Source organism: Bubalus kerabau, chromosome 6 (genome assembly GCF_029407905.1).
Source record: "Bubalus kerabau isolate K-KA32 ecotype Philippines breed swamp buffalo chromosome 6, PCC_UOA_SB_1v2, whole genome shotgun sequence".
NCBI lineage: Eukaryota > Metazoa > Chordata > Mammalia > Artiodactyla > Bovidae > Bubalus > Bubalus kerabau.
Genome location: NC_073629.1, coordinates 71,094,746 through 71,118,575, shown reverse-complemented (window position 1 = coordinate 71,118,575; position 23,830 = coordinate 71,094,746). Strand labels below are relative to the sequence as shown.

The 23,830-nt window shown below is 34.8% G+C and overlaps 2 protein-coding genes across 3 annotated transcripts in view; one reads left to right on the top strand and one right to left on the bottom strand.

Moving 5' to 3' along the window:
• LRRIQ3 (leucine rich repeats and IQ motif containing 3) overlaps window positions 1-23,830 on the bottom strand; it is a 216,186-nt gene that overhangs the window by 166,666 nt on the left and 25,690 nt on the right. Inside the window, exons 2-3 of one of the 2 annotated variants that reach the window (XM_055585477.1) lie at window positions 23,230-23,478; window positions 17,542-17,865 (exon numbers count right to left, since the gene is read on the bottom strand). In XM_055585477.1, coding sequence (XP_055441452.1) covers window positions 17,542-17,865; window positions 23,230-23,478 — 573 coding nt within the window. Of the gene's footprint in view, window positions 1-17,541; window positions 17,866-21,299; window positions 21,426-23,229; window positions 23,479-23,830 lie in introns of those variants that run through there. The other variant, XR_008715851.1, reaches the window with a different exon arrangement.
• On the top strand, window positions 19,946-22,159 carry LOC129655260 (UMP-CMP kinase-like). The gene has a single exon (XM_055585478.1). The coding sequence runs from the start codon at window positions 21,173-21,175 to the stop codon at window positions 21,857-21,859; it is 687 nt and encodes a 228-aa protein (XP_055441453.1). The 5' UTR covers window positions 19,946-21,172; the 3' UTR covers window positions 21,860-22,159.

Here is a 23,830-nt window from a genome sequence, read left to right as displayed (position 1 = left end):
TGAGGTGGCCAAAGTACTGGAGTTTCAGCTTTAGCATCAGTCCTTCCAAAGAAATCCCAGGACTGATCTCCTTCAGAATGGACTGGTTGGATCTCCTTGCAGTCCAAGGGACTCTCAAGAGTCTTCTCCAACACCACAGTTCAAAAGCATCAATTCTTTGGCGCTCAGCCTTCTTCACAGTCCAACTCTAACATCCATACATGACCACAGGAAAAACCATAGCCTTGACTAGACGAACTTTTGTTGGCAAAGTAATGTCTCTGCTTTTGAATATGCTATCTAGGTTGGACATAACTTTCCTTCCAAGGAGTAAGCGTCTTTTAATTTCATGGCTGCAGTCACCATCTGCAGTGAACTGAACCACTAAGGGAAGGCAAAAATATTTTCTGTTCTATTGTCAGATCATGTCACTTCCCCTTACCTTACTTTGTTGTTCAGTTGCTCAGTCGTGTCAGATTTTTTGTGACCCTATGGACTGCAGCACACCAGGCTTCCCAGTGCTTCACTATCTCCCAGAGTTTGCTCAAACTCATCTCCATTAAGTCAATGATGCCATCCAACCATCTCATCTTCCATCACCCCTTTCTCCTCCTGCCCTCAATCTTTCCTAGCATCAGGGTCTTTCCATTCTACTTAGCCACACCATTTCTTTCTAGCCTTAATCCCTCCTCTAAAAGAAAACTTCTTTTTAGCCTTAAGGCAAAATATCACCTTTAAGATGCTATAGACCTTAACAGAAGCATTCTCCTTATTGCAATAATATTCATTTGCCTATTGCAATAGCCCTTATCCCTCCATTGAGATAATCCTTTTGTAAAAGTCTTTTAAGTTCTGATTTGTTATTTTATTTGATAAGCTTATGCTATAAAGCTTATGCTATAAAGCAATTATTGGTCTGCCCTTCCCACTGCAACATAAACTCACCAAGTGTAACACCTCTTTCTTTATACTGAATCTCTATGAGTAAGTAAGCTATCTAGTTTGTAACTGGCATTCAAATATCAGTTGACTATTAAATCACTAAGTACAGACACTTATACACTGTCATATTGGTGTCCAAGCTTGCTGTGGCAATGTCAATCTATTCTTACAACTTAACTCTTACTTTCCTGTAGTAACATACTAATTTTTCTACCTTTTGGATTTTTATTTTTCAGTCTGTTTTCCTGTTTGCTCTTTTTCTATAACTATTTAAATAGAGTATAATTTTAGATTTGCTTCTTTTTTCACTTCTCTTTGCTAAGTTTCTTTCAATGAGCACCTTCCTTGCTATATCTTACTATTTCACATATGCTGATTATCCTATATATCTCCTAGCAAGAATTATCTCTGAGATAATTCTTGGAATTATTTAATTCCAATGGAACTTCTAGTTCCATTTGTCTCCTTACATGTCAAAAACTGAAATAATTCTTCCCCCTATTTGAAAACACCCACAATCTATACTTCACACCACATTACAGATAGTCATTAAAATTATTTTCCACCTTGTCAACCAAATAAACTCACATTCTTCTTTCTCTCTCCTCCTTTCCATCTACTAAATCACTTAATTTTATCAAAAACATCTCTCTTCAATCTTTTCCCTATAATCTATACATACTACCAATTTATTAAATCAGCTCTTATATACTGGGGTCCAAACTATAGACTTTCCTCTAATTTCCCTACATTCAATTTCCCTCCACTCCCAAATTACAGAATATAGGACTTTTTTTCTAAAATAAAAATCAGGTCATCTAAAATCCTTAAATATTTCCCCCAAATCTTACAACATACTGTGCTATATTCGTAGTATTACACGTAACTCCCTTTGCTCTATTAATCCTATTTTTGATTCCAGCATCCTTTGTCATGCCCAAGAATGTCTTCTAAACCCCAAGAACACTAAATCACTTGTTGTCACTTAACTGTATTTAGCATCACCTCTGTGCCTTTGCCATGCTTTTTACTCTACCTCAACATTCCACAATTGCCAACACCTCTACCTACTTGACTTATTTAAAAAAAAAAAAAAAAAAAAAAAAAAACCTCATCTGAAGTATAAATATTTTTGATTTTGCTTTTTTCCCATGACAATATGCATGAAATTCAAAAATTTAAAGAAAATATATGTAGATCTTTCACAGATTTTGTCCCATATTCAGAACTATATTTTTTCTCATTATTTCTTGGATTACTGCTGCTGTTATTCAGTTGCTAAATCATGTACAACTCTGCAACTCCATGGACTGCAGCATGTTAGGCTCCCCAGTACTCCATTATCTCCTGGAGTTTGTTCAGATTCATGTTTATTGAGCCTATGATGATATCTAACAGTTTTATCTTCTGCCACCCCCTTCTTTTTTTCCTTCAATATTTCCCAGCATCAGGGCCTTTTCTAGTGAATCAGCCCTTCACATCAGGTGGCCAAAAGTTTGGAACTTCAGCTCCAGCATCAATCCTTCTAATGAATAGTCAAGGTGGATTTTCTTTAGGATTGACTGATTTGATCTCCTTGAAGTTCAAGGGACTCTCAAGAGTCTTCTCCAGCACCACACATCAATATTCTTTGCCGCTCATCCTAAATTTAATGTCCAAATCTCACATCCATACGCAACTATGGGAAGAACCATAGATTTGATTCTATGGATCTTTGTCAGCAAAGGGATGTCTCTGCCTTTTTAATAACACTGTCTAGGTTTGTTATATCTCTCTTTCCAAGGAGCAAGCATGTTTTAAATTCATGGCTACAGTCACCATTTGCAGTGATTTTGGAGCCCAAGAAAATAAAATGTTTCACTGCTTCCACTTTTTCCCCATCTATTTGCCATGAAGTGATGGGATCGGATGCCATAATCTTAGTTTATTGAACGTTGAGTTTCAAGCCAGTTTTTTCACTCTTCTCTTTCACATTCATCACCAGGTCCTTTAGTTCCTCTTCACTTTCTGCCATTAGAGTGGTTATCATCTGTATATCTAAAGTTGTTAATATTTCTCCCACTGATCTTGATTCCAGTTTGTGATTTATCCAGCTTGGCAATTCATATGATGCATTCTGCATACAAGTTAAATAAGCAGAGTGACAATATACAGCCTTGTGGCACTCCTTTCCCAATTTTGAACCAGTCATTTGTTCCATGTCCAGTTCTAACTGCTGCTTGTTGACTGGTTTCTCATGAGATAGGTAAGATAGGTAAGGTGGTCTGGTATTCATTCCCATCTCTTGGTTAGTGCTTCTTCTTAATTTTCTTTATTTTCTCTACTCTAATTCCTATTCATGTATAGTAGGTATTCTAGAGCTCACCTTGATGTTTTACATTTTTTTTCTCATCATTTTCAGTTATTTTTTCTCAATTTGGTGAAGCCATGCTGTCAAAGGTTAGCTTTCTCATACTGAGGTTTTTTAATAGCTTGTCAACTACTTCAGTTATGTGGCTGAGCCTAAGCTCCTTTCTGAAACTCCTGTCTGCCCTATCACAGACGAGTCCTTTCACAAACTATAATAGTTTGCTATTATAACCCTGCTTGTATGAGGGCCTCTCTATGAAATGTATCCTCTGATTTCTAGCAAGAGATCCCAACTGTTATTTAGTTTACTATCAACTGTGACAAATAGGGAGATTTGCAGAATTTCCTCTAATTCCTGTCATTTTGTTTTACCTGTCAGGAAGAATAGTTCAAAGTCAGGCTGACCCATTCATTCCCTACCTTTAATTCAATCATATCTTTATTATATCAAAAATTCTTCATTATGTATAAAAGTACATCTATGATACAATCTATTATTTAATTCTTATCCTTTACTGGCTTCTAGTAAAGATATGATTTCCTCCAATCTTCATGGAGTTTTTTGTTCATTGCATTTGAGCTCATGGTATGTATGTATGTGCATGTGTGTTTAGAGTAACAAAGTATGCCACCTCAAATGTGCTCCATATACTGATTATTGAGTCATAGGCATTTGAAAAACAGCAAATGCAGGGAGAGGCACTCTCTGAACTTTATCTATCTAAAAACAGATTCCCCCAAAGGCATTCAATTGTCATATTTTATCAACCAGGAAAGGAGTCTCATCACAAGAAAGGAGATTAGGTGATTAGAAGGGGAGAAAATTAGAAGACATCACAACCAAATGAATTTTGTCACAAATTCCCATCTATTCTCCTAGAGACCCATTCGTCTTTCTTAAAAATAATTTACTGTCTCATAAGAGGCTTATACTCTCTATTTAGATGGTATTAAGAATGAATTCCCATCTCAAGGTGATACTCAGTTCTCCCTGAGCATCTTCTCAGTACTCATGAGATATAAATGTTAATAAGCTTCTGTTTGGTTTTCTCTTGTTAACCTTATATTACAGGGTCTCAGCCAAGAGCTCAGAATGGTAGAGGGAAAATTGTTTTTCCTCCTCTAGTTTGAAAGTGAGGAAGAATAATACAGGAAATAATTTAGATGGCTAGGTTTAAGTGGTCCTGGTCAGACTCTGCAGTTCTCACCGGCAGAGAACCATCAAGCTCACACTGCAGTTTACAGCAGAGTCTTGCTTACCTCCAAGGTATGGATAATCCCTCTCTTTTAAGCAATAAAGAGAATCATCAGCTGTGGGTGGGATAGGAGTCTCTGCCAAAAGACAAGAAACCCCTAGACAATAGTCAAGATTTATGATGTCCTAAAACAATTACACTGTAAAATGCCAATAAAGATATCACCTACTGTATACTAGAGGGAATTTTACTCAATGCTCTGTGGTGACCTAAATGGGAAGAAAATCCAAGGAAGAGGGTACATATGTATATGTGTAGTTGATTCACTTTGAGGTACAGCAGAAACTACCACAACATTATAAAGCAACTACACTCCAAATTAACAACAACAACAAAAAAGACATCACTGCAAACTTGTACAAATGCCACAAACCATTTGATAGCTGAGGACAAATGGATGTATCTTCTAAGGGAAACTAATGCATATTTCCTCTACTACATGAGTAATGACTCTAAAGAAAAACTGCCTAGGTTTAAATTCCATTTCTACCACTTGCTAACTATGCAATCTAGGGTAAGTAACCCACCTGTCCCCTATTAATCATCTGTAAAATAGAGAAAACGTCATTGGGGTTTTGTGAGAAAATATTTGTAAAGCACATAGAACAGTGCTAAAACATTTCAAGCATCCAAATAAGGTCATCTGTCAACAGCTTAAAGACTTCTGTATACCTTATCCTATTTGATACCTAACAAATTAGTATAAGAATTTACTAAGCAATTTAAACATAACAAAATTAAGAAATTAACTGTAAACTAATATTTTCAACCCAATAAAATGAATTAAAGAATTATAGTAAAAGCTTGCCAAAGGATGACACACATTTACAGAAAGTATTATCAACAATCAAAAAACAGATGATAAAATAATGAAATATCTGTACTCTCCCACTTCCATTGTAATCTTGGAATGAAAAAAATGGCTACTGCAAATCTTTGCATAAAGCATAACAAGGCATTTCCAAGAAAGGTAAGAATTTTGTAAACATGATTCATATGGAAGATAGCACTCTGTGTTCTAACATGAAGTGTAGCTTAAAAAACAAATTTTCAAACTACATTCTTTTCAGATTGTATATAATTACACAAAGAGATTCCCAATTAATCTGATATTCTAAATACACCTGTACTTATTTTTTCTTCCTTTCCCCCGTTTTTATTTCTTTTATATGTATCTATTCCCTATACTCTTTTAAAATTCTGTTTGTAATTTTTTCCATCAGAATTTACTGATTTGACACATTCGTCTCAGCATAACTGAAAAATGTAAATCATGCTACTCCCAGAAGTATTTATTTCACATAGAATAAACACATGCAGTATTCACCTTTTTATTCCATCTGTAATATATTCACTTTAACATTCACATGGAATGGTGAGTATCTATGAAACTCCCCACAAGGTTAGAAAGATTTTATATTATTTTAAATCAACATTTCTTAGGATCACTGGTAAACACTTTGGGAACAAACTTTAGACAATAGACCAATTAAAAAATTTCACCTGAATTGAGTAACATTAAATAACAAAAAAAAAATTTAGAACCATAATAATAAAACACTAAAATTTTTAGGACAGATGAAAGTACAAGAACAAAAAACTTTACACAAATTTCCACCACTTGAAGTACCTATTATCATCTTTTCCCCCCATCCTGAACCCCCCTCCCACCTCCCTCCCCATCCTCTGGGTCATCACAGTGCACCAACCCCAAGCACCCTATCCCATGCATTGAATTTGGACTGGTGACCCATTTCACATATGATAATATACATGTTTCAATGCCATTCTCCCAAATCATCCTAGCCTCCCCCTCTTCCACAGAGTCCAAAAGATTGTTCTATACATTTGTGTCTCTTTTGCTGTCTCACATATAGGGTTATCATTACTACTTTTCTAAATTATATGTTAGTATACTGTACTGATGTTTTTATTTCTGGCTTACTTCACTCTGTATAATGGCTCCAGTTTCATCCAGCTCATCAGAACTGATTCAAATGTATTCTTTTTAATGGCCAAGTAATATTCCATTGTGTATATGTACCACAGCTTTCTTATCCATTCATTTGCTGATGGATATCTAGGTTGCTTCCATGTCCTGGCTATGATAAACAGTGCAGTGAGGAACACTGGGGTATATGTCTCTTTCAATTCTGGTTTCCTCGGTGTGTATGCCCAGCAGTGGGACTGTGGTGTGTATGCCCAGCAGTGGGATTGCTGGGTCGTATGGCAGTTCTATTTCCAGTTTTTTAAGGAATCTCCACACTGTTCTCCATAGTGGCTGTACTAGTTTGCATTCCCACCAACAGTGTAAGAGGGTTCCCTTTTCTCCACACCCTCTCCAGCATTTATTGTTTGTAGACTTTTGGATCGCAGCCATTGTGCCTGGCATGAAAAGGTACCTCATTGTGGTTTTGATTTGCATTTCTCTGATAATGAGTGTTGTTGAGCATTTTTTCATGTGCTTGTTAGCCATCTGTATGTCTTCTTTGGAGAAATGTCTGTTTAGTTCTTTGGCCTATTTTTTGATTGGGTCGTTTATTTTTCTGGAAGGAGTTGCTTGTATATTTTTGAGACTAATTCTTTGTCAGTTGCTTCATTTGCTATTATTTTCTCCCAAACTGAAGGCTGTCTTTTCACCTTGCTTAGAGTTTCCTTCATTGTGCAAAAGCTTTTAAGTTTATTTAGGTCCCATTTGTTTATTTTTGCTTTTATTTCCATTACTCTGGGAGGTGGGTCATAGAGGATTCTGCTGTGATTTATGTCAGAGTGTTTTGCCTATGTTTTCCTCTAGCAGTTTTATAGTTTCTGGTCTTACGTTTAGATGTTTAATCTATTTTGAATTTATTTTTTGTATAGTGTTAGAAATGGTTCTAGCTTCATTCTTTTACAAGTAGTTGACCAGTTTTCCCAGCACCACTTCTTAAAGAGATTGTCTTTTCTCCATTGTATATTCTTGCCTCCTTTGTCAAAGATAAGGTGTCCATAGGTGCGTGGATTTATCTCTGGGCTTTCTTTTTTGTCCCATTGATCTATATTTCTGTCTTTGTGCCAGTACCATACTGTCTTAATGACTGTGGCTTTGTAGTAGAGCCTGAAGTCAGGCAGGTTGATTCCTCCAGTTCCAGTTTTCTTTCTCAAGATTTCTTTGGCTAATCAAGGTTTTTTGTATTTCCATACAAATTGTGAAATTATTTGTTCTAGTTGTGTGAAAAATATCATTGGTAGCTTGATAGGGATTTCATTGAATCTATAGATTGCTTTGGGTAGTATACTCATTTTCACTATATTGATTCTTCCAATCCATGAACACGGTATATTTCTCCATCTATTAGTGTCCTATTTGATTTCTTTCACCAGTGTTTTATAGTTTTCTATATATAGGTCTTTTGTTTCTTTAGGTAGATATATTCCTAAGTATTTTATTTTTATTCTTTTTGTTGCAATGGTGAATGGAATTGTTACTAATTTCTCTATTTTCTCATTATTAGTGTATAGGAATGCAAGGGATTTCTGTGTGTTTGACTTTATATCCTGCAACTTTACTATATTCATTGATTAGCTCTAGTAATTTTCTGGTGGAGTCTTTAGGGTTTTCTATGTAGAGGATCATGTTATCTGCACACAGTGAGAGTTTTACTTCTTCTTTTCCAATTTGTATTCCTTTTATTTCTTTTTCTGCTCTGATTGCTGTGGCCAAAACTTCCAAAACTATGTTGAATAGTAGTGGTGAGACTGGGCACCTTTGTTTTGTTCCTGACTTTAGGGGAAATGCTTTCAATTTTTCACCATTTAGGATAATGTTTGCTGTGGGTTTGTCATATATAGCTTTTATTATGTTGAGGTATGTTCCTTCTATTCCTGCTTTCTGGAGAGTTTTTATCATAAATGGATGTTGAATATTGTCAAAGGCTTTCTCTGCATCTATTGAGATAATCATACAGCTTTTATTTTTCAATTTGATTTCTTTCACCAGTGTTTTATAGTTTTCTTTAGGTAGATACATTCCTAAGTATTTTATTCTTTTCTCTGCAATGGTGACTGGAATTGTTTCCTTATTTTCTCTGTCTGTTTTCTCATTGTTAGTATATAGGAATGCAAGGGATTTCTGTGTGTTTGACTTTATATCCTGCAACTTTACTATATTCATTGATTAGCTCTAGTAATTTTCTGGTGGAGTCTTTTGGGTTTTCTAAGTAGAGGACCATGTCACCTGCAAACAGTAAGAGTTTTACTACTTCTTTTCCAATATGGATTTTTAAATTTCTTTTTCTGCTCTGATTGCTGTGGCCAAAACTATGTTGAATAGCAGTGGTGAAAGTGGGCACCCTTGTCCTGTTCCTGACTTTAGGGGAAATGCTTTCAATTTTTCACCATTGAGGATAATGTCTGCTGTGGGTTTGTCATATATAGCTTTTGTTATTTGAAGTATGTTCCTTCTATTCCTGCTTTCTGGAGGGTTTTTATCATAAATGGATGTTGAATTTTGTCAAAGGCTTTCTCTGAATATATTGAGATAATCATTTTGTTTTTATCTTTCAATTTGTTAATGTGGTGTATTACATTGATTGATTTGCGGATTTTGAAGATTCCTTGCATCCCTGATATAAAGCCCAATTGGTCATGATGTATGATCTTTTTAATATGGTGTTGGATTCTATTTGCTAGAATTTTGTTAAGGATTTTTGCATCTACGTTCATCAGTGATATTGGCCTCTAGCTTTCTTTTTTTGTGGCATCTTTGTCAGGTTTTGGTATTAGGGTGATGGTGGCCTCATAGAATGAGTTTGGAAATTTACCTTCCTCTGCAATTTTCTGGAAGAGTTTGAGTAGGATAGGTGTTAGCACCTCTAAATTTTTGGTAGAATTCAGCAATGAAGCCGTCTTGTCCTGGGCTTTTGTTTGCTGGAAGATTTCTGATTACAGTTTCAATTTCTGTGCTTGTGATGGGTCTGTTAAGATTTACTATTCCTTCCTGGCTCAGTTTTGGAAAGTTATACTTTTCTAAGAATTTGTCCATTTCTTCCAAGTTGTCCATTTTATTGGCATATAGTTGCTGATAGTAGTCTCTTATGATTCTTTTATTTCTGTGTTGTCTTTTGTGATCTCTCCATTTTCATTTCTAATTTTATTGATTTTTCTCCCTTTGTTTCTTGATGAGTCTGGCTAATGGTTTGTCGATTTTATTTATCTTCTCAAAGAACCAGCTTTTAGCTTTGTTGATTTTTGCTATGGTCTCTTTTGTTTCTTTTGCATTTAGCTTACTCCTTGGAAGGAAAGTTATGACCAACTTACAAATCATATTAAAAAGCAGAGATATTGTCAAGAAAGGTCCGTCTAATAAAGGCTATGGTTTTTCCAGTGGTCATGTATGGATGTGAGAGTTGGACTATAAAGAAAGCCGAGTGCTGAAGAATTGATGCTTTTGAACTGTGGTGTTGGAGAAGACTCTTGAGAGTCCTTTGGACTGCAAGGAGATCCAACCAGTCCCTCATAAGGGAAATCAATCCTGAATATTCATTGGAAGGACTGATGCTGAAGCTGAAACTCCAATACTTTGGCCACTGATGAGAAGAGCTGACTCATTTGAAAAGACCCTGATGCTGGGAACGATTGAGGGTAGGAGGACAAGGGGACGACAGAGGATGGGATAGTCGAATGGCATCACCGACTCGATGAACATGGGTTTGGGTGAACTCTGGCAGTTGGTGAAGGACAGGGGGGTCTGGCGTGCTGTGGTTCATGGGGTCACAAAGAGTTGGACATGGCTAAGTGAATGAACTTAACCAAACTGAATTTTTAAGATTTCTTTCCTTCTACTAACCCTGAGGTTCTTCATTTCTTTCTTTTCTAGTTGCTTTCATTGTAAAGTTATGTTATTTAGCTGACTTTTTTCTCATTTCTTGAGGTAAGCCTGTAGTGCTATGAACCTTCCCCTTAGCACTGCTTTTACACTGTCCCACAGGTTTTGGGGTGTTGTGTTTTCATTTTCATTCATTTCTATGCATACTTTTATTTCTTTTTTGATTTTTCTGTGATTTGTTGGTTATTCAGCAGCATGTTGTTCAGCCTCCATATGTTGGAATTTTTAACTGTTTTTCTTATATAATTGACATCTAATCTTACTGCATTGTGGTCAGAGAAGATGCTTGGAATGATTTCACATTTTTTGAATTTACCAAGGCTAGATTTATACCCAGGATATGATCTATCCTGGAGAAGTTTCCATGTGCGCTTGAGGAAAAGATGAAATTCATTGTTTGGGGGTGATATGTCCTATAGATATCAATTAGGTCTAACTGGTCTATTGTATAATTTAAAGTTTGTGTTTCCTTGTTAATTTTCTGTTTAGTTGATCTATCTATAAGGGTGAGTGGGGTATTAACGTCTCCCACTATTATTGTGTTATTGTTAATTTCCCGTTTCAAACTTGTTAGCATTTGCCTTACATATGGTGGTGCTCCTATGTTGGGTGCATATATATTTATAATTGTTATATCTTCTTCTTGGATTGATCCTTTGATCATTATGTAGTGTCCTTCTTTGTCTCTTTTCACAGCCTTTATTTTAAAGTTTATTTTATCTGTATGAGTATTGCTACTCCTGCTTTCTTTTGCTATTTGCATGGAATAACTTTTTCCAGCCCTTCACTTTCAGTCTGTATATGTCCCTTGTTTTGAGGTGGGTCTCTTGCAGACAACATATATAGGGGTCTTGTTTTTGTATCCATTCAGGCAGTCTTTGTCTTTTGGTTGGGGCAGTCAACCCATTTATGTTTAAGGTAATTATTGATAAGTATGATCCCATTGCCATTTACTTTGTTGTTTTGGGTTCGAGTTTATACACCCTTTCTGTGTTTCCTGTCTAGATAAGATCCTTTAGCATTTGTTGGAGAGCTGGTTTGGTGGTGCTGAATTCTCTCCACTTTTGCTTGTCTGTAAAGCTTTTGATTTCTCCTACATATTTGAATGAGATCCTTGCTGGGTATAGTAATCTGGGTTGTAGGTTTTTCTCTTTCATCACTTTAAGTATGTCCTGCCATTCCCTTCTGGCCTAAAGAGTTTCTATTGAAAGATCAGCTATTATCCTTATGGGAATCCCCTTGTGTGTTATCTGTTGTTTTTCCCTTGCTGCTTTTACTATTTGTTCTCTGTGTTTGATCTTTGTTAATTTGATTACTATGTGTCTTGGGGTGTTTCACCTTGGGTTTATCCTGTTTGGGACTCTCTGGATTTCTTGGACTTGGGTGACTATTTCCTTCTCCATTTTAGGAAAGTTTTCAACTATTATCTCCTCAAGTATTTTCTCATGGTCTTACTTTTTGTCTTCTTCTTCTGGGACTCCTACGATTCGAATGTTTGGGCATTTCACATTGTCCCAGAGATTTCTGAGGTTGTCCTCATTTCTTTAATTCTTTTTTCTTTTTTCCTCTCTGCTTCATTTATTTCTACAATTCTATCTTCTACCTTATTTATCCTATCATCTGCCTCCATTATTCTACTGTTGGTTCCCTCCAGAGTGTCTTTGATCTCATTTATTGCATTATTCATTATATACTGACTCTTTTTTATTTCTTCTTGGTCCTTGTTAAACATTTTTTGCATCTTCTCAATTCCTGTCTCCAGGCTATTTATCTGTAACTCCATTTTGTTTTTAAGATTTTGGATCATTTTCACTATCATTGTTCTGAATTCTTTTTCAGGTAGATTCCCTATCTCTTCCTCTTTTGTTTGATTTGGTGGGCATTTATCCTGTTTCTTTACCTGCTGAGTATTTCTCTGCCTTTTCATCTTGTTTATATTGCTGTGTTTTGGGTGGCCTTTCCATATTCTGGCAGTCTGTGGTTCCTCTTTATTGTGGAGGTTCCTTGCTGTGGGTGGGGTTGGACAGGTGGCTTGTCAAGGTTTCCTGGTTAGGGAAGCTTGTGTTGGTCCTCTGGTGGGTGGAGCTGGATGACTTCTCTCTCGAGTGCAATGAAGTGTCCAGTAGTGAGTTTTGAGATGTCAGTGGGTTTGATGTAACTTTGGGCAGCCAGTATATTGAAGCTCAGGTCTATGTTCCTGTGTTGCTGGAGAATTTGTGTGGTATATCTTGCTCTGAAACTTGTTGGCTCCTGGGTCAGTGTAGGTATGGAGGCTTTTGGATGAGCTCTTATCGATTAATGTTCCCTGGAGTCAGGAGTTCTCTGGTGTTCTCAGGTTTTGAACTTAAGCCTCCTGCCTCTGGATTTCAGGCTTATTCTTACAGTAGCCTCATGACTTCTCCATCTCCTTTTGAAGACAATGGGCTGCCTTTCTGGGTGCCTGATGTCCTCTGCCAGCATTCAGAAGTTGTTTTGTGGAATTTGCTCAGTGTTCAAATGTTCTTTTGATGAATTTGTGGGGGAGAAAGTGGTCTCCCCGTCCTATTCCTCTGCCATTTTAGGACCACCCCTATTGTCATTTTTAAAATTTCACTTCCAAATACTTTCCCTGACCCTGAGCTTATCTTTTCATTCACTTAATAGGGTCTTTTACAGAGTATTTTTAAAAATTGATGAAGTTCACTTTACCATTTTTCTTTTAAAGATTGTGCTTTTAGTATCAGGTCTGTCTTTCCCTCAGCCTAGATCCTAAAGATTTCTTTCAATTTTATTTCTTCTAACAGTTTTTTTAGTTTTCAGTTTTACATTTAACTCCAAGATCCAATTTGAGTTTTGTTTTTTTTTTTTTTTAGTGTAAAACTTAAGGAAGTTCATTTCTTGTGTGTGTGTGTCTATGTGTATGTATGTCCAACTGTTCCAAGTAACATTTATTGAAAAAGCTATATTTTCTCCATCAAGTTCTGTTCATGTTTTGTTAGATTTACATCTAAGTATTTCATTTTTGAGTGATTATAAATGACAATATGTATTTAATTTTGGTGACCATGTACTCACTATTAGTACACAGAAATAGGATTGATTTTTGTTTACCTAGCACCCTGCAGCCCTGCTCACTTTTTAGTTTTAAGATTTTTTTTGGTAGATTCTGTGGCATTTTCCACATAGGTGATCATTTCATCTGCAAATAGTTTATTTCTTCTTTTCTCATCGGTATGTTTTATTTCCTTTTCTCACTTTATTGCACCACCTAGATTTTCCAGCAGCATGTTGACAAGAGGAATAAGAACAGCAATCTGTTTTGTTCCCAGTCTTAGGAAGAAAACATTCTTGAGTCTTTTGATATGGGAGATTACATTAATTCATTTTCAAATATTGAACCAGCTGTGCATCCCTGAAACAAGTTCTACTTGCTATGGTATATAATTCTTCTTACATATGCTAAATTATACTTGCTAAGGTTTTGTTAAAAATTTCTGTGTTTATATTCACTAGGGATATTTTTATCCCAGGAATAAAGCCCACCTCATCATGATGTATGATCTTTTCAATATATTAGTGAACTCAGTTTGCTAACATTTTGTTGAGGGTTTTGCATCCATATTCATCATGGATATTGATCTGTATTTTTCTTCCAGTATCCTCATATAGTCTCAGTTAAGTGTTCCTTTAGATTCTATTTCTTTTTGAAAAGTATGAGAAAAATTGGTATTAGTTTTCCTTAAATGTTTGGTAGAATTTACCAGTGAAGCCATCTGGTTCTAAACTTTTCTATGTTAGGAGACTTTTGATTACTGATTCAGTCTCCCTGCTAATTAGTGCCTTAATTTTTTTTTTAATTTCTTCATGATTTAGTCTTAGTAAGTTGTATGTTTCTAGGAACGTATCCATTTCTAGGTTGTCTGTTGGCATACAATTGCTTATAGCAGTCTCTCATAATCTTCTGTATTTGTGTGGTATCAACTGTGATATCTCCTCTTTCTTCCTAATCTTACTTCCTTGGATCCTCTCCCTCAAGTATAACAAAGAGTTTGTCTATTTTATCTATTCAAAAAATAAATCTCTTTATCTTTTCTGTAGTATTTTTAATCTCCATTCCATTTATTTCTGGTCTTTATTTCCTTCTTCCCACAAAATTTGGTTTAATTTGTTCTTTTCTTCTAGTTCCTTGGGGTATAAAGTTATATTGTTCATTTGAGTTCTTTTTTTAATGTAGGCATCTATCACTATAAACTGCCCTCTAAACAGCTTTTACTATATCCTATTAGTTAAGTTGTCATTCTATTTTCATTTAAGACTTTTTTTTTTCAATACATTGGTTGTTGTAAGTTTTTTAATCTCTACATAATTGTGAGTTTTCCTGTTTTCCCTTGTAATTGATTTATTGTTCTGTCACTCAGCTATGTCTGACTCTGCAACTCCATGGACTACAGCACACCAGGCTTCCCTGTCCTCCATATCTCCCAGAGTTTGCTCAAAGTCGTGTCCACTGAGTCAGCGATGCCATCCAATCTCTCATCCTCTGTCATCCCCTTCTCCTCCTGTCCTCAATCTTTCCCAGCATCAAGGTCTTTTCCAAAGAGCTGGCTCTTTGCATCAGGTGGCCAAAGTATTGGAACTTCAACATCAGTCCTTCCAATGAGTATTCAGGGTCAATTTCCTTTAGGATTGACTGGTTTGATCTCCTTGCGATCCAAGGGACTCTCAAGAGTTCTCTTCAGCACCACAGTTTGAAAGCATCAATTCTTTGGCAACCTCTGGGACAACATTAAATGCACCAACATTCGCATAATAGAGGTCCCAGAAGGAGAACAGAGAAAGGACCTGAGAAAATATTTGAAGAAGTATACCTGAAAATTTCCCTAAAAAATGGGAAAGGAAATAGTCAACCAAGTCCAGGAAGTGCAGAGAGTCCCACACAGGATAAAACCAAGGAGGAACACACTAAGACATAGTAATAAAATTGATGAAAATTGAAGATAAAGACACAATGTCAAAAGAAACAAGGGAAAAATGACAAGTAACATACAAGGGACTTCCATGTTTTCAGTTGATTTATCCACAGAAACTCTACATATCAGAGGAGAAGGTCAGGATATTTAAAGTGATAAAAGGAAAGAACCTACAACTACGACTACTCTACCCTGCACGACTCTTGCTCAGATTTGATGGAGAAATCAAAAGCTTTCCAAACAGGCAAAAGTTAAGAGATTCAGCACCACCAAACCAGCTTTACAACAAAAGCTAAAAGAACTTCTCTAAACAAGAAACACAAGATAAGGAAAAGACAAAACAAAACAATAAAATAAACAAAATAAACCCAAAACAATTTAGAAAATGGTAGTAGGATCATATATATTGATAATCACCTTAAATGTAAGTGGATTAAATGCCTCAACCCAAATACATAGACTGGCTGGGCAGGTGAAAACATGTGTATGTATGCATTTCCACTTACCAATCACTCCAATAGACCCCCCAAATTGTAGGCAATTATTTTGTATTGTTAGGTTAATCATGTTTCCATTATGGCTTGCAAATGTAATTATCTTTTATTTTCTATCTGGCTATTAAGAAAATTGATAAATATAATTTATTATTGTTATTATATAACTATTATTTGCTTAATACCATTGTATCATGATTGATAAACAGAAAATAATAGAATTCTATGTCACTAAATCTACCATTTAATACAAATCCTGTAATCACTTTTTAAAATCCAGATGCATATCAGAATTATCGTGGAATTTTTTGAAAAATACAAATGCCCAGGTATTGATATTTTTCTCAAAAGCTCCAGATGTGTTTCTAATGAGCAGCCATGTTTAAAAACAACTGTAGTATATGATGATCTTTTACTTAAAAAAAAGAAAATACTGTGGATTCCAGATATAGAATCCTTTGGCATTTAGGTTACTGAGTATAAGAATTAAGTTGTTAGACTAATTCTCATTTAGCATTTTAATACAGACAGGGGATGCTCGATCTAACTACTTTCTTTTTAGAATTATAACTGACATGATTTGATAGAATTTTTTTTTTTTTTTTTTTTTTTATATTTCAGTAAATCTCAGAATGTGATTTTAGAATCCTTGGGAGGCCCCAAGACCCTTTAAGAACCCATGAGGGCCTTCTTTTTCTAATTACATATCTGTATGAGGCCATATTTTCTTTATTTACTTCAGTCAAAACAACGTATCACAATACTTTGAATGCAGAAGTAGATATGAGAAAATGTTTTATTAACACAGATATTGAAGAGATGTACAAAAATGTAAAATAATGTCATTCTTTTAATTATTTTTATTTAGGAAAGTATATTTTTTCATAAAATGTGTTTATGTTGATATAAAATGGGTTTGTTATTTCAAATGACTTAAGTATATATTTGAAAATTCTCTTTTAATTTTTAATACATTAATATATATGTATATAATCTGTATAAACAAAAACTTTCTGGGATCCTCAATAACAGGCCCAGTAATTGGGCCCTATTATATTTTCTTAGTAATTATTTTTCATCCCATGTGGTCTATCAGCTCCCAGTAAGGAAATATTTTATTCTACATTCATCTTTGTATATGTATTTCCTTATACTGTCTAGTGTGCTGTAGAAAGATGTTTAATAAATGTCTTTTGAATTAAAAAATAAATAAAATGTTTAGAGAAACAAATTTACAGAGACAGACAAATGGTTACCTAAGACCAAGGTAATAGTGGGGGTTAATTGCAAATGGGAAGAAGGAGAATTTTGGGAGTGGTGGAAATCTCTAACACTGGATTGTGAAGACAGTTATATAGTTATATATAAATGCAAATTAACCAAAATTATGGACTCATACATGTAAAATGGGTAAATTTTATAGCATGTAAGCTATACGTTCTTAAAGCTATTAAACATAATGGAGACCCCTCAAAATGTTAAATACTTGTTTCTCCACAATTTGATAATCCCATGATCAGTAATTTTTAACAGCAGGCACATAAGCTTTTATAAATTTTGTTAAGACATTAGTATGATAATATATTCACTAGTTTCTGATTTTTCATGCAAGTGATAAAAATACTGATTTATATAACTTAGGTAATAGAAATTAGAAGTTAAGGTTTTACTTCATTTATTTAAAATGAAACTCAAATGAAGCCAACTACCTTTTTCAAAGCAGAGCAGAAATTAAAGAGAAGTCGGTGGTTATATGTCTTGAATCTTTCAGGAAGATGCCAGTTTTGAATTATTTCTTCATCAGAAATCACATGATGATCCAGTGCTTTGAGAGTCCATATACTGTTGACAAGAACATGTCTATATCCTTTTTTAAGGCTTACTGGACAATCAAACATAGTGAGGGCAATGAGGCTCGGACAGGCAGATAACATACATACGTTCTTTAACTTTGCAAACCCATTGTCATGTAGATAGAGAAGTTTTAGGTTCTTCAATCCACTCCAAAATTTGGTATCTGGTAGACTCTTTATCTGAAGCAATAATAGTAATACCTTAAATACAAATACCAATTATCCCTGAATTATATGGAAAAAAGGAAAAACATTAAACATCTTCTATAATTCAATATTCAAAATAGCAAATTTCAATTCAAATAGCAAATTTCTCCTTAGTAAACAAAAATGGAATTTCTAATTATCCAAAGGATGACTGGGGTAAACTAAAATACATTAGGTGCCTGTAATTACTAGTGTAATTAAACAAACAAACATATAATCCATTCAATAAAAATTCCTTTGTAATAAGTAGACTTTTTAATCTTTTCTAAAATATTTTCCTTACTCGAAAAACTTAAGGAGTCAAATGTGTAATGTGGAGTATCACTGTGACCACTATCAATAAGTGACCAGTATCAATAAGACCACTATCTTATCACACTGATACTCCACATTAACAAAAATGAAGGATAAAAATCATATAGTCATCTCAATAGATACAAGAAAGGTATTTGCCAAAATTCAACATCCATTTTTAGTTAAAACTCTCAACAAAGAGTATAGAAGGAATTTACCTCCACATAATAAAGGCCATATATGACAAGCTTACAACTAATATCATTCTCAATGGTAAAAAGATAAAATCTTTCCCTCTAACAGCAAGAATAAGACAAGGATGCCCAGTTTTGCATTTTCATTCAACATGGCACTGGGAGCTAGAAGTCCTAGTCAAAGTAATTAGGCAAGAAGGAATAAAGGCATCCAAATTGGAAAGGAAAAAGTAAACTGTCACTTTTTGCAAATTAAACGACCTACATTCACATCTCAGAGATTTTGTGCATTTGGTTTCAGATTACTGCAATATAGCAAATATTGCAATAAAGAAGGAATTTTTTTTGGTTTCCCAGTGCATATTAAAATTGTTTACATTATATTACAGTCTATTAGGTGTGCAATAGCATTATGTCTAGAAAAAAATCAAAGTATACATCTGATGTAAAATACACTTTATTGCTGCTGCTGCTGCTAAGTCACTTCAATCGTGTCCGACTCTGTGCGATCCCATAGACAGCAGCCCACCAGGCTCTGTCGTCTCTGGGATTCTCCAGGCAAGAACACTGGAGTGGGTTGCCATTTCCTTCTCCAATGCATGAAAGTGGAAAGTGAAAGTGAAATCGCTCAGTCGTGTCTGACTCTTCGCTACCTTATGGACTGCAGCCCACCAGGCTCCTCCGTCCATGGGATTTTCCAGGCAAGAGTACTGGAGTGGGTTGTCATTGCCTTCTCCAATACTTTATTGCTAGAAATTGCAAATCATCATCTGATAATGTAGGATTGCCACAAATCTTCAATTTGTAAAAAATGTAGTACTTGTGAGGTGCAGTAAAGTGATACCCACTAAAATACAGTATGCCTGTATACAGAAAACTGTATACAGTTTTTTTCTGTATACAGAAATACAGTATGCCTGTATACAAAAATACTCCAAAAAATAACTGTCAGAATAAACAAAATCAATTAACATTTCAGAATACAAAATCAATACACAAAGTTATGCTGTCTTTCTATGCCTGAGCTATTAAATATTGGAAAAGGAAATTAATAAAATAGTCTCATTCATAATTACATTAAAATAGTAAAAATACTTAGAAATAAATTTAACCAATGAGGTGAAAGACATGCATATACACTGAAAATTATTAGACATATTGAAAAGTAATTGAAGAATACAAATAAACTGAAAGATATTCTGTCCTTGTGGGCTGTAAGAATTAATGCTGTTATAACATTTATACTACCCAAAGCAACCTAGAGATTCAGCAGAAGCCATGCCAAAATTCCAGTGGCATTTTTAACATAAGTAGAACAAATAATCCTAATATTTGTACAAAACAAAACTAAAAAACACTCAAATAGTCAAAAACCTTGAGAAAGAATGAAGCTGGCGCTTTCACACTTCCTGAATTCAAAGCATAATATAAAGAAAGCTACAGTAAAAAAGAAAGAAAGAAACAGAATGGTACTGGCATTAAAAAAAAAAAAAGGTCAATGGAACAGAAACACAGCCCATAAATAAACCCACACATTTATTTACAAAACTGATTTACAGTAAAGATCAATTTATTTATAAAAATGGAGTCAAGAGCATACACTAGGAAAAGAGCATTTTCTTTAATAAATTGTGTTGGAAAAATGGGACATGCACATGTGAAAGAATGAAATTTGACCACTATCTTATGCTATGCACAAAAGTAAACTCAACATGGATTAAAGACTTGAAGGCACAATCTGAAACCATAAAATTCCTAGAAGAAAACACTGGTGGTAAGCAACTTGGTATGGGTCTTGGCTATAGTTTTTTCAATTTGACACCAAAAGTAAAGGCAAAAAACTCAAAACTGAACACAGTGAAATGATGTCAAACTAAAAAGCTTCTGCACATAAAGGAAACCATCAATAAAAAGAAAAGGGAACCTATTAAATGGGGGAAAATATCTGCAAACCACATCTGAGATGAGGCTAACATCCAAAATCTATAAAGAACTCATACAACAATAGGAAAAAAAAATCCAACTAAAAAATAGGCAGAGGATCTAAGACAATGTTTTTTCCAAATAAGACATACCGGTGGCCAGCAGGTACATCAAAAGATATTCAGCATCACCAATCATCAGGGAAATGCATATTGAAACCACAGGACCATTCTCATGGCTGTGAGACTAGCTATTATCAAAAAGACAAAAAATAAAGTGTTGGCAAGGATGTGGAGAACAGGGAACCCTGTGCTGTGTTTGGAGGATTGTAAATTGGTGTAGTCACTAGGTAAACAGCAGGGGTTCCTCAAAAAATTCAAAGTAAAGCTTCCATATGACCCAGCAATTCTATTTCTGGAAAGTTATTACAAGGAAGTGAAAATACTAGCTCAAATAGACACATACATTCCCATGTTCACTGCAGTATTATTTATAATAGCCAAGACATGAAAGCAACCAAAATGTCTGTCTGCTGCTGTCTATGGAAGAGTAAGTAAAGAAAATGTGATATACACATCCAGTGTAATATAACTGACTCACAAAAAAAGAATGAAATGACGCCATTTGAAACAACATGGTGCACTTTCAGGGCATTACACTAAATAAAATAAGCGAGAAAAACAAGTACCATGTGATCTCACTCAGGTGGAATCTGAAAAAACAAAAAAACAGACTCTTATAGAGAACGTATCAGTGATTCAGAGGCAGAGGTGGAGGGGGAAATGTGAAGGTGCTAAAAAAGATACAAATTTTCAGTTATAAGATAAATGAGAGGTTAGCTCTCTCAGCGTCCAACACAGCCGCGGTGCATGCTTAGCCGCTGCGGCCGCCGGCTGCTGCACGTCCTAGGCCTTAGCTTTCCGCTGCTGACCGGCCGGCCACTTTTCCTCTTCCCGCATCGCTTCATGAAGCCGCAGGTCGTGTTCGTTCTCGGCGGTCCCGGCGCCGGCAAGGGGACCCAGTGTGCTCGCATCGTTGAGAAATATGGCTACATACACCTTTCTGCAGGAGAACTTCTCCGTGATGAAAGGAAAAACCCAGATTCACAGTATGGTGAACTCACTGAAAAGTACATTAAAGATGGAAAGATTGTGCCAGTTGAGATAACCATCGGTTTGTTAAGGAGGGAAATGGATCAGACAATGGCAGCAAATGCTCAGAAGAATAAATTCTTGATTGATGGGTTTCCAAGAAATCAGGACAACCTTCAAGGCTGGAATAAGACCATGGATGGGAAAGCTGATATATCTTTTGTTTTGTTTTTTGACTGTAATAATGAGATCTGTATTGAACAATGTCTTGAGAGGGGAAAGAGTAGCGGTAGAAGTGATGACAACAGAGGGAGCTTGGAAAAGAGAATTCAAACCTATCTTCAGTCAACAAAGCCAATTATTGACTTGTATGAAGAAATGGGGAAAGTCAGGAAAATAGATGCTTCTAAATCTGTTGATGAAGTTTTTGATGAAGTTGTGAAGATTTTTGACAAAGAAGGCTAACTCTGAACCCGAAAGCATCCTTGAAGTCATGCTTGAATATTGCTTTGATAGCTGCTATCACAACCCCCTTTTAAGGCAATTTTAATGTTTCATAATTATATCTCAGTTAATGGCTGGAAAGTATGTAGTAAGACAAATTAAATTTTTTTATCTTCAATTTAAAAAGATTTTTTTTTTTTGGTCACGGGAGTAGACAGTGAATTTGAGTCTAACTTCATCTTAGCTATGGTGCTCACAAAACAAAGAAGGGTATTAAGTAGTTCTTTGTTTTTATTCAGAAAAAATATCCCTTATATAGTTTGTGCCTTTTGTGAGCAAAACTTTTTAGTATGTGTGAATATCCCTGTAGTAACTGCAATATGTTTGAATTAGGGATTCCCCATGTCTTCTTTCCCTTGCAGGTTTTAAATTTCCATCCTGCGTAAGTGAATTTGTGGACCAAATTCCAAAGGAACTTTTTGTGTAGTCAGTTCTTGCACAATGTGTTTGGTAAACAAACTCATAAAATTAAGTCTTAGAAGTGTTTTAGTATTTATCAAATAACTGACTGTTTCCTATAGAAAGGTAAGAAAATTTAGACTTTGTTTTACTACAGCTTGTACAAAGTTGTGTGACAGGGCATAGTCTTTGCTTCCAGGATTGGGATAGGGGCACTAGGGGTTCAAAGCCTGGTAGAATTGTCAGCTTTATTCTGATATAAATTTGAGGGTATTGGTCAGGGATCACATCTAACAACATGTGTTCCTTTTGCTTTATTATATAATGTTATTAATGATTAAACTGATCTTAACAAAAAAAAAAGGATAAATGAGACCCAGGGATATATTCAATAATATTCAGCAGGGCAAGTATAGTTAATAATACAGGATTATATATTTGGAAGTTGTTAAGAAAATAGATAATAATGATAAAAGTTCACATCATGAGGGAAAAATTTTAATTCTTTAGAGAAGGATGCTAACTTGACTTATTGTGATCATTTTGCAATATACACAAATGCTGAATCATTATGTTGTATACTTGAAATTAATATAATGCTGTATGTCTAGTATATATTATTAAAAAAATTAAGCAGTCAAGAAGTAGTCTTAATCAAGACTATGGATTTAAGAAGCAAAATAAACCAAACCACACACTGTTGGGTTTACATATTTTAAATGACAAATGTTTGATTATATTTAAAATGTTTATTAAATGGTTAATGTAAGTGTTTGCTTATATTTGTGTTTATATGTTTTTTTATTTAGTTCTGAATTGTTTATATTTCACACAAAAGACTACCTGGGAGAAACACTGTGTATCGATAACCTAAGAGCTTATTAGATATCAGCTTCATTTACATGCAAACAAGTGAAATGACTATTGCTTACCTGATTTCCATGGAGATCAAGTTTGATTAATTTCATACAACTCTGAAGTGGATGAATATCTGTAATAAAATTGTTTGAGAAGATGCATACTCTAAGAGAGATACAAGACTGAAGATTTTCCATAGATTTTAAATGAAGGCCACTGAACTTCACAAAAACAAAATCTTTTTGATCTTCTATTATATTTTCATTATAGTGACTCCATTCTCTGTGATTAGTTAGCTCTTCTATGATTGTTCCATGAAACATCTAAGAAAAATGAGAAATTTTGAAAGTTTTTCTCAAATAAATGTGTCTAAAAATAATATTTTCTAACAGTAAGAATAAAATGGGTAGAAAAGTTAAAATTACTAAAAATATAATTTCCAGAAAATCTTCCATCTCAAAGCATTTTTGTGAGTGTTTCTTAAATTTTTATTGGAGTATAGCTGATTTACAATGTTGTATGCTTTCACATATACAGAAAACTGCATCAGTTATACAAATACATATAACCACCCATTTTTTTAAGATTCTTTTCCCATATAAGCCATTGCAGAGTATTGAGTAGAGCTCCCTGTGCATGTTCTTAGTTATCTATTTTATACACAGTAGTGTGTTT